The 12,024-nt window shown below is 42.2% G+C and overlaps 1 protein-coding gene across 7 annotated transcripts in view; it reads right to left on the bottom strand.

Moving 5' to 3' along the window:
* The window catches only part of Elmo1 (engulfment and cell motility 1), a 531,134-nt gene that overhangs the window by 26,063 nt on the left and 493,047 nt on the right, over nt 1-12,024 (bottom strand). For all 7 annotated transcript variants that reach the window (XM_063233959.1, XM_063233960.1, XM_063233957.1 and 4 more), the window contains 2 exons: nt 11,189-11,301; nt 1,715-1,822 (listed from right to left, as the gene is read on the bottom strand). In XM_063233959.1, coding sequence (XP_063090029.1) covers nt 1,715-1,822; nt 11,189-11,301 — 221 coding nt within the window. The remainder of the gene's footprint in view (nt 1-1,714; nt 1,823-11,188; nt 11,302-12,024) is intronic.

Genomic DNA, 12,024 nt, shown 5'->3' with positions numbered 1-12,024 from the left:
ACCAATAATAATCTCAAAATATTTTTGTTTAACTGCAATAGAATAGTGAGTCCAAATTATTGGCTCCAGGCAGTTCCAGTGAGTTTTCATTCATTAACAGCAAGTGGAATAAAATGAAGACACTGGCGTGAGTCTTTCATAAAGCTAATTTAACTCAGCAGAGGGGACTGCCTTTATTCCACTTTCTTACCTCTGTGATCAAGGGCTCTTTCTGTTATGAAAAACTGTGTTATTAAATTTTACTTAGATTTTATTCGGTAACATTCTTTTCTTGCCAAAACTAAAAAGTGGCACCGGACTTTCAGTTCACTTCATGTACTTCTTGGTGAAGGCTGGACTTGAGGAATCACCATATGCAGGGTAGGGAGTGGCTAGCTTAGCCATTCTCACACTTGAGTAGCCATCAGAGCTACGTGGAGAGTCTGTGAAGACAAGAGTTTTATATGCTCTCCCCTAGAATTTGCCTTTCTAAGAAGTTCTCAGGTGACACTACTGCTGTTGGGTCCCAGGGACCACATTCAGAGAACCACTGAAGAGAGGATCCTTGCATCAGAGACAAGTCCAGGACCTACAGCATGGATGCATATCCTCAGCCCAGTTCTGCCAACGAGGATCTCAGATTTCTTCTCCCTGCCTTAATGTGCCAGTTGCATGCACTGGGGAGGGACTTCTCCCATGGAAGGAAATGAAGTACCTGATGCCATGGAGACCAGATTGTCCCATTTTTAAGCTGGAGGAAGACAAAACATTCCTGGTTGTATGTCTGAGATGACAGCATGGAGTCTGAAAGTGTCACAAAGTTTCCCACTCATGGTTTATTTTTGCCTTTAATGGCCGTGAGCTATAAGGAGAGCAGCTGAGGTTTGACATCCATGGGCCCTGGGGCGACAAATGGAAAGAGTGATATGGGGTTGGGGTCTCTCTGGGATGTACTTATCTGCACCTTGCATGGTCAAGCTAACTTTTAAAGGTCGCTTCAAAGTGTCCAGATTGCTCTCTCTGTGATTTCTCTCCCTGGCATATCCCCCGAGGCTGTGTTTCCTTTATCTCATTTTTCTTTGAAATCAATTCACCACCCTTGGGAATTTCAATGCTTCCATAGTGCTTTGCCTAGTTTGTACTCCTAACACTGAACTTGGCATTTGTCACATGGTTTGGCATTAGGCTAAAAAGCATTTTGCAGATTACTGCCTCTTCAAAAGCATGCATGTTAAAGCAGACAACATAAAAACACAAATAAATGTAAATACATATTTGGGGACTATTTAACAAATAGTAGAATGCCATTCATCATAAAATTTTCAAAGCACCAATTACTTCTTTGGAAAAAGTTAACCATATTTGGATCTGGCATTAATGCTGTATTACCATCATGAGGGCACAGGGTAAAGGCCACACATCTACGTTATGTGAAATTATTTCTGGGTCATAAGAAAAAGACAACTGACAAAATTGGATTTATATTGTTTAGGTCCCTTGAAAGAGCATCTAGATAAGTAATGTCAAAAGTAGACATCTGAATCCCTGTTCAGTCCCAAATGTCAAACCCATCAGGGTCTCACACTTGCTGAGAAGGTTCGGTCTGAAATACATCGAAAAATGAGCCAAGTTCCAAAGGTTGACTTGGGCAGATAATTTGGCTGCGTGTTATACTGTGACAAAGAAACAACCAATGAACCCCAATTCAGGTGTTCTACCCATGAGAGACACTTACGTTTGTCCTGCAGGGAATCGTGAGGTACCTCTCCCTGAGGGCTTTCTTCCAAGTCTCCATAATGCAGGACCTTGTGATTTGGCGAAAGCCGACAATACCAAAACTTGTCTAAGGAGAAAAGCACAAGTTTACATGTAAGTGATTCTGGTTTCCAAAAATAAGAGCATGGCTATTTTCTAATAATATTGCCTGGAGGAACAAACAATTCATTTGATTTTAAATCTTGAGAAATAATGGATTCTAACACCTTGGGCAGGAAGCCCCCTTTCTGATTTGGATACTTAGGTGTCACATGTGCTGCTTGGCATATATTTGGTGACTATTAGGAAGTCACTAACCTGTTCCCTGTCAATAGCAATCTGTTGTAAGGTGGTGGCTTCCAGGGGGAATTTTACCACCAAGAGACAAATTCCTTATCCACTTGTGGTTGTAAAAGCAGGGAGAGAGATGAAGAAGAAGCAACATGTTTAAGACTTATTGACTTCTATTTCCCCCTGGCTTTTTAGAGTGCTCAGGTGGTTGTGTATAAGGTAGAACCTTAGCTGACGCACCGCATCCCACTGTGCAACTGAAGCATGCAAATGGTCAATGAATGCTTGGGAGAGTAGTGATACCCATGAGGTTCATGCATACAACAGGGGTCTAGCAAAGGCTTGCAGATATGCAGAATCACCTTCCTCTCTATTCCTCAAGTTTAGCATTCTTAATGGGCATGACTCTGGGATTATTTTTATAAATAACTCCCTTAACTTTGACCTCCTTAGCCACAAAATGTAATCAGAGAATTGGAATTAGGCTGTGAGACAAGGAGAATTAGGTGAAGAGAACTTTTTACTGATGTGTAGGCTCATGGATGAGGAACTTGAATGGTGACAGTAATGTTTGTGCTTCGTGTGGCTCTAGAGTTTAGCCGAGATGCTATCTCTTCTCCTCTAGGATGTCTCTTTGATCTTTGCAGTAGAAGGGCCTCTCCTGCTCTGAGCACCCTTGCTATACACAAACATAGCATGGGCTAGCATTACCGCCATATGCCCACCATCTGAGTATTTCCCTTTATCTGCAGTGGCTTTAGGAAGGCAACTTGCCCAGGTACTGATGGGAGAAGGGGATTCCACGATACTCATCAGAACTGACAGTGTGGAGAAGACAGGGAATCTCTGATGACAGTCACCGTCTTCAAATTGCAATTCCCCCATCCCTTGGTACTGTGCATGGACCATCAAGGTGCACAGGTGGTCTTGGCTGATTTCATAAATGAAGACTCAATTGGACACAGTTAAAAAACTGCAGCCCCAAAGTGTTCAAACCGGCAGGCCCCTTCATACCTATACAGGGATTACTCTATGATCTTGGTCAGATCACCACCTTACTAAGCCTGGAATCCCATATTGTTTTGAAGTCACTTTGAGTGCAAAGCTCTCCATTACATTTGAAGAAAAGTGGTTTTCTATCTAAAATTGATTTTACTGAAAAAATCATCTTTTAACTATAATCCTTTTAATAGACAAGAAGAATTTTAAAAATGGAAGTAAAAGCCACACAGTGAACAAAGAAAATGCCCAAAGCTGGCCCACCAAAGGGAGTTTGCCTTTGTGATTCCTGTTCTAAGGCCATAATTAGGGCTTGAGAATTTCTGAGTGTCGTTAGAATATGGCAACCTGTGTAATGAAGGTATCTGAACTTAAGTGCAAAAATATAAGAGAGTGGTAAAGGTCATTTGATGGCTAGGTAAACATCTGGAGCTGCTATATCTTCAACCCAGCATAATGTACACACTAAACAGGTCACTTTTTGGGAAGAGTGCAGAAAGGAAAGGTATTCCTAGAATCATCCACCACCATTTTAACTAGGCAAATGTGCAAAGACTGGTTTTCTATCAGGAGATGCATTTGGGAATTTGATGTAGAATTCACAATAGGAACTGTGAATTGCAGAGGAGGACTCCTTGAGATCTGACCAGTGCCTTGGACAGGTCCTTCTTCCAAGAAGGAACTTCCCTTCCCACTGGTCTACACAGCCCGTGATGACCATAACTAGGCTTTCTTTTCCCTGCTACCTCTGAAGTGGGATTTTTGGGTGAGTGACTGATGGCTGACAGCTAGGAAAGAAGTCTGGATACACTGATCTTCTATGGAGCAAGACTTCAGCTGGCTTTTTATAGAAGTGTTTTCTGCTCAAGCTAGTGTAACACCAAGGGCTTGGTGGTAGAACCTGACACCAAGGACTCCATATGGCACAGCCAACAGAGATCATGTATATTCAGTTTATTTTGAGAGGAGGATTAAGATACAACTTCAACACAATTTAATACAAATATAATATGGAGTAAATCTCAGAATTTATATTCATTTATAAGATGTCACCATTCATGAGACTGCAATATTTTGCTGCTTATAATTTACTCAATATTTGCGGTGTGTACGCATAATGCATAGTGCTCTACTGGGTACAAGAAGAGATCATGGGAATGAATGGATACTTGCGAGACAAAACAGAAATGAATCTCAGGAGAGAGGGCCATCCTCTGTTCTTACAGGCAGCCAAGACAGAAACGGAAGACACTCTTTTATCCCAGGCCTGGGAAGTAGGGACAGAGGGCAATCAGGAACTCAGGCTGTACAGAAACAGGACTGGAGAAGGTTTCTTAGGCAACATCTTCTTGTAACCACTAACTATTAAACAACAGAGGCTACTTATCAGGGTTCCAGAAGGCAAATAATCACCTTCCTTGCAAAGCCGTTCTGGATGTTTTAATAAAAGAAACACAAAGGCTGACTTGAACTCTATGGTAACTGTCTAGAGTAGAGCCAACAGCATTTTCTACTTCATGAGGCTTGCATTTCCTTGATTGATATGACACCACCTCTCTCCTCTTTTTATTCTTTTTCTGGCTAGTCCTCTTGTTATTCTGTTCACATTCTGTCTACTCCCAGAATGGTGCAAAGAGACCCGTGCATCACTTGTGCAAGTCATGTGTCCAGTTCCTTCTCATCAAAAAGCAACTCTTAAAGGGATGAAAAAACACAGGAAGGCAAGGCTGAAAAGCATAAACAGTTGCTTGGACTCAGAACCAAAAGGGCACTGCTCGGCTGGTGTCTGCCTTTAGGTGGAAGCCAGAGTCTGCAGCTTTGGAAGATCTGGAGGCACCATTGCTAGTGTAGCTCTCTCTCATAGGTAGAACTCCCATGAAGGAGGGAGAGGTGAGCACCTGCTGCCCCATACAGCACACTGACACACTGGTGCTGGCAATTTCAGCATCAGCCATTAACAGCGGTTTGATTTGCAGTTTCTTTTATGGTAAATACAAACACAAAAACTCAGCATGATGTTACTAGTTCCTCCATCCCTCTGGGCAATGAAAGAGTGGATTTCATCACTAAAAGCAATTAGCAGGAAGTCACAAAAACATTAACAAAGATTGTTTGCTAGCATTTAAAGAGAAAACAGAGTTAATATGGAGGTTTTCTAGTCAATTACGGATAAAAGTACATTAATAGCCATCTCTTCATCCTTAAACTCAAAACTATGAGACAATTTTGTGTGCCAATCTTTTCCTTTGAGTGTGTGTGTGAGAGAGAAAGAGACAGACAGAAATATAAGAAGGGAAAAAACTGGTATCAGACTCACAGGTCCAGGAAGAAGGGCTGATTAAAGCTATCCTGATGTCACAGAAATTATCACACAGATAATAACCACTGGACACTGGGATTCCTGCAGGGCTGGCCAACAGATCTTTCTGTGATGATGAGCGTCTCTATAACTGTTTTAGCCAAAAATAGGAAAACAAATACCAAATTTTCTTTCTCTTTAATTCAGTTGGTCACAGATGGACTGGCCAGCTGAGCAGTAATTGCCATGAGTGATGCTAGTCATTCCATGAAGCACAGGGCACCAGAAGAGCTCAGTTCAGACCAACTCTGCTGTGGAAGCAGACAGCATCTCTGTCAGGTAGGGAGTCTATGGTCAGCAGCTGGCTTGTGTCCCAGAAGACCAGAGAGCCCACATCAGGAAGTCAGGGCAGCTTTATCTCAACTATGTCCTTCAATCACTTTCAGTGAGATTTTGCATTGTCCCTAAGTCAATCTAAAATACATCAAGTCTTCTGTGTGTTTAGGAGAAGGTCTGCTTCCTGCCTAAAATAGAAACTTTCCAAGTTGCGAAACAAGAGGAACCCAGCAATGCCTTGAAAGGTAAATGTCCTCCTCTTCCAGGCAATGAGATCCGCAATTTCTCTGCTGATCTAATAAAAGGGAACAACAGCTACAAGATGCAGATGAAGGTCATTCTGTCTTTCACATCATCACCACTTCAGTGCGCTTAAGAGCCAGAGACTTGGTTTTGGTGTAGAATTCTGCCTCCTGGAGCCAGCAGTCTTCGGCTGCAGTACAGGATCCAGAGCCCCAGGTGCTCTCGGAGGTGACCTGGCCTTACAGGAGCACTGGAGCCACCAGACCAGGTCCAATGCCAGACCAGATGCGCCATTCTGGGAATAGACAGCTGTGGGGCCTCAGCCAAATTATAAAGATGTAAAGACCCTTGCTCTTCATTTGTGAAGTAATGGTAAATACACGAACAAAATACATATAAAGAACCCATCATGCCTCTTCCACAGGGCTAATTCTCAACAAGCATTCATGCCTCTCTGCCTTCTGGGTCCATAGGGACCCCTCAGGTCTCCACAAGTGGCCCTTACACATCTTGGGAACAGTGAGTATCTGTTGTTTTGATCCACTGGAAAGTACCTTCTCCCTGTAAATGAACTAGCTTTTTCCTCGTTTGAAAAATATGTATTCATTTATACCTTACATTTTGTTCAAATGACTTATGCTTAGGTTTAATGAAATTTTAAAAGAAGAATTCCATCCAAGATAATGGAAGAAACAGGCTGCTCCTCCAAATGGTTTATATGATTCCTGCACTGAAAATCCCATTTAGCTCAAGGATTCTGATTGGGCTGCAGAAGGAATGTAAGGTAGGGAAGTGAGGAAGCGTTTTTATTACAAAGATTGAGGGGGCATAAGTGTTGCAGAGAATTCAAGTCCGAGGTAATTTCGTCATGCTAGCAGTTAGAGAAGGGGCGGTGTTCACTGAAACGGATTCTTCAATAGATTCAAATGTTTGAGTTTCCTCAATAGATTCAAATGTTTATGTTATCATTTCTTGAAATAACTCTCTAATGTTTAGCCTTAGGCTTTGCCGAGACCATTCAGTGCTGGAGCCTGGGCATAGCGCGGTGGTAGAGTGCTTGTCTAACATGCATGGAGCCCTGGGCTTGATCCCCAGCAACATAAACGAGAGAACAAAAAAAGAAACCATTTGATGTGAGAGATGCTGAAAGAGCTTAATTTCCAAAATCTAGAAAGTAGAAGGCAGCTCTTGAGACCACACTTTCTCCTGCAGCCTTAGCACAGAAAACCTCTGGGATTTCATCTTTATGGTCCGCTGCAGGAGTCCAGGGAACAAGGAGCAAGCAGAGTCTCTACTGTGTGGTGAGGACAGAATATGTGAACAGGTATGTGACATCCTGTTCACAATGCCACTATGCCTCTGTGATTAAAAAGCTATATTCCAAGGAGCTGCAAACTAAACTTAAGAACATCATTAATAGTATTTGGTCAATGAACTGAGTGAGCACCACACTCAGTGGTAAAGATGTGTGATTTTATTTAACCTTTGCAACTAGTAGGTGTAGGAACTGTCATCATCTGTGTTTGACCAAAGAGGAAAGAAGCACAGAGAAGTGCCACAGGATGCCCATGAGTCGGGAGGCAGGGACTTGACCCCAGCTTGGTGTCTGACATACTTTGCTGCTTCCCAGCTCTCGTGTGAACAGAACTCTCAGCAGCCCAGATGTGTTCACACCCATCTCCCCAGGCAGCAGAGCTGTGAATGAGGCTGGGGGAAGGATGGGAAAGGACCATGCAAGCGGCCTTGGGGCCAAACATGGCCCGGGGAGCACTTGGTGCACATTTCTCCTCTTCCAGCTCTGTAGGACTTCAAGCTTATTCATATTTTCCCTCCTGAAATTAATCATTTGATTCCACACATCTGCATCTTTCTCACTGCTAGACAAGTTTAAAGGGAGCACAGCTCTGGCTTCTGCCCAGTGGGACCTATTCTTTACCCTGAAATGGCCCTAGAAGGCAGGTATTTACCCCAGTCTAAGCTCTGCTGTAGAAGTGAGTCTTTCTTAATGAGATTAAAATAATTCATTCATTGAAAAGAACAGTCTGTGCTTGTACTGTCTGATCAATTTTATAAGTCTGCATCTTGTAATCTGAGTGACTGCTTTGAAGATAACAATACGCAATATATTAACCATTGTTAATCCCCAATAGCTTGTTTTGAATTTCTGTATCATTGTTTTGTTTTTTCTCCTTAAAATAAAAAATAAAATTGCTTTTATATCACGTTCTTGTTAATCAGTGTAAACCTAACTGCAATGTTTTGGTAGCATGATAGAAAACCAATTTCAGTGCAGTCTCCTTTGAATTCCTATTTCTAAGCACATACCAGTCAGTAGATGGCAAATCCACTTATAAACACCAACGGCCTTCCTTTCTGCATGCAGGATAATCTTGTGCTAAATACAGATGGCTGTGCTGTCTAGGGAGTTCAACTAATAAACTTATCATCTGGATGCTAATTTTTTTTTAATTCATTAAGTGTTTCAGTTTTAGAAAATTGGAAAAATCTAAAGATAAGGGATGAATACATTTTCAATAATAATAACAACAACGTAAGTGTAATCATTACAACAAGAAACAGGATTATTCTGGTAGACTCTCTCCCTTTCATGCTAGAGGGAAGTCTTACAATGAAGTATATCGGGAGGTTTAATTTAGTTTTAGAAATCAGAATTTTTGCAACGGTGGAGGTGTTTGGTGCTATATATTTATTGGCCGTCTCTCATCTGTGTCTTTAGCCTAATGCCAAGTAAATAAAAGCTTTGTAAGTCACTGTTGAGGGTCATATGTCCTGTGCTGATTTTTACAAAAGCTACAAGTAAATTAAGGCATGCAACAAACTATCTGAGTAAGTAGGCTCTGGTGTTTTAGTGCATCTCTCCTATTTTTTTAGAATGGAATTTATGGCTTTGAATGGTCCCATGTCTGGTCTAATGCCACTTTGGTGGGCAGTTACAGAGCAAGGAAAATCTTCCAAGCTTCCAAAGAACCAAGCTTCTTTGCTCTCAGTTTCCTAATTTTTTCCTACACAATCTTCCAAATAACAGTAGTTACCTTTTGTGTTGTTTTTTAAGGGCTGCATTCTTGATTACCTTTCTTCCTCGCAATAACCTTAGAAGGTGGGATTACATAGGACTGGATGGAGTTAGGAGAAGTTACACCATCTGGTTCCAGGCTTTCTGTCCTTGTCACTGTGCCATATTGTCATCTTGGAGTGCCACTTATGCTGACATGATGCCCAATGTCAAGAAACCATGAGCAAGGAGGGCTTGGGCTTATCTTCAATGGCTCAGAGGAAGAGATGAGTCCCTTTTCCATACTGTGCTTAATTCTGCCCCTTATCCTCTCCTTAGGCCCAGCACAAAGCTCAAAGTCATGTTTCCATCCTCTATGCACTGGTTCTTCCAGGAAGTTCTACCTTTGGGAATTCCTCAATATGATTTTCTTTCTTTTTCCTTTTTATCGGTACCGGGGATTGAACCCACAACTGCCTGCTTGCAAGACAGGTGCTTATGCCGCTGAGCTAAATCCCCAGCCCCCTCAATATGATTTTCAGTGGTAACCTTGAAATAGTTCAAGTTTACTGAACACTCGGTACAGAGCAGATAAGTAAATAGCCTGAGAGATGGGCTCAGCACAAATTCATAGTCACTACTGTTATTAGTGGATGAGCTGTGTGTCTGTGGTTTTAAAAATATCCACCAGATTTTCCTCTCGGGCCATACGTGATATTTGCTCCTGTTACAGTTGTTAGTTTCTGTGCCTATTTCTGGATCTTCCTCAATCCCTTTACTTCTCCTTAAATATTATTATTCAGTTTTATTGTTGGGCTGTTGTTTCTATACACTATGAAATGAAAACTTTGTGGAATCAGTGCCACATTAAGGAAGCGAGAAAACAATCCAGGCAAAGAAACAGCTAGAAATGCTTCTGACCTATCAGGTCTGGTCAATGGGTAACACTTTGGCTTGAAGTTTTTAAGGTTAGAAAATATAGAGACCCAGTTTAGAAGTCTGCTTTAAAAATTACAAAAATTGATTCTGTGTCTCCTTAACTCATTGTTCCCCCAATAAAATACCTGGCCTAGAAAAGAATCGGCTAGGGAAATTGAGAATAAAATCCATCCTTGCTGAAAGCTCTCAGATCCAATCCTACATGTGAGATACCAGCTTACCTAACACCACAGAAAGCCATGAAATGGAAGGGCCTTGGAGCTGTGGAGGAAGAGTCCTTGCTCTTTGACTTTGGGCAGGCATCTGTTTCCTTACCTGCTGTTAGGACATAAATCTAAAATACTCTCTCACTCAAAGTCTCACGTGTTCAGAGTCGTGGCTTGCATAAGGTGACTTGGTCATAATGGTTCTAAGTCATCAGTGGGTTAATCCACTGACAAGATCACAATTTGATAGCATTACTTGGAAGTGATGGTAACTTTGGAGTTAGTCCCCAAAAGAAGGAAGTCGTAACGGTATGACCTTGGGGACTGTATCTTCTCCCTGGCCTCCTCCATTCTAGCTTTTTTTTTCCTTCTTTTTCTCTCTGCCTCCTAGATGCCAAGAGACGAGCAGCCTCTCTCTACCACCCCATCCCCATGATGGTTCTGCCTTGAAGCCACTGACCATGGACTGACACTTCTAAAGCCGTGAGCCAGAATAGACCTTTTCTCCTTTCAGTTGTTTTCAAGTATTGGGTCACAGCAACAAAAAGCTCACTAACACATCTCTAAACATGGCATAATCACGACACCTACTTCACAGGGTCTTGTGAGGACCAACTGTTCTCTACTGCTTAATAACAGGGGCATCTATAAAATGTGTTGACAGGTGACGTCACTATTGTGTGAACATCACAGACTGTATGTACATATAAACTAAGATGGATATAATTTCACTAGGTGATGGAATCCTATGGGACCACCATTGTCTATGTGGCCCACTGCTCACTGAACATTGGCTTATAGCTCATGACTAAGTAGCATGTTTAGAGGAACATAGCACATGGTGGGCTCACAGTACACATTAGCTGATGTTGATACCATCATTGTGCAGCCCTGCATCACTAAACAAAGAATGAATGGCTCTTCAGTTCACTCTGTATATCCTCTGTAAATCTGGATTTTGGTTTTTCTTTTCTCTGAGTATGAATAGGAACCAGAACCAACCTGGACTGCTATTCCTATTCCTATTCCTGATGCATGGCCCACCCTTTCATCAATACTAGGCCCTGGTGGTTCCCCAGAAGCGGCTGTTGTTGTTACCACCTCAGTAAGCAGTGTTCTCACACATACCTTGCCTCCTCCTGGCATTGAGTTTCCGAAAGCAGGTCCCTTCCACGAGACGATTCAGGCGTTGTTGTTTGATCAGCTCCAAGATCTCTGGCTGGATCTTCTCCTTCAGTTCCCTGTTGGAGGACACACATATTTCAGTGTGCCTGAATCAGCAGTGTATGGTTGCCAGCATTGTGGGCATAAGGGGAGAGAAGCATGTGCCACATCCATTCATGAGCACCCCAGGGGCTCCCAGATTGCTTTAGGGAATTGTTTATTAAGTTCCAGTGGCCTGGGTTATCTGTCACTGTAATGCTGCCAATTCTCTGACATTTATAGAATAGCCACAAAAACATCAGCTGCTTTAGTGATGTTTTTCTAGAATAAAGTATCCTGATACCTATTCTCTTGCTTTTTAATGGTATAGATAGAACTTATATAAATGTCCAAGATAATCTTGGCCCCAAATAGGCTTTCCCCTGTAACAAGTAAACTCCTAGAGTACATTTGTGATCCAACCAAACAGGAGTATTGGGAAACCATGAGGTTGCTATTCGTGGGAATGCTTTAAAAATGAAGTGTTTCCCTTCATGTACTGAGGGCTTGATCCACACTGTGGCAATATTCAGAGGTGGTACCTAGAAATGTGATTGGATCCCCAGGTACTAACTTTGTTAATGGATTAACTGACTAAAAAGTCTGTAGTTCAGCAGGACTTAATTCGATAAGGTAGGTACCGGGGAGTGTGGCTTTGCAGGATATATCCTGTCCCTGGCCTTTTCTGTTGGTCTCTGCTTCCTGGCTGCCATGGCAGGAATAGTTTTCTCCACCCTGTCTTTCCACCATGATGTTCCTGC

The sequence above is a fragment of the Cavia porcellus genome, unplaced genomic scaffold, assembly GCF_034190915.1.
Source record: "Cavia porcellus strain 051 isolate PalLab524CR breed Dunkin Hartley unplaced genomic scaffold, mCavPor4.1 scaffold_23, whole genome shotgun sequence".
Taxonomy (NCBI): Eukaryota; Metazoa; Chordata; class Mammalia; order Rodentia; family Caviidae; genus Cavia; species Cavia porcellus.
Note: the sequence above shows the minus strand (reverse complement) of the source record. Positions and strands in the feature narration are given on the sequence as shown.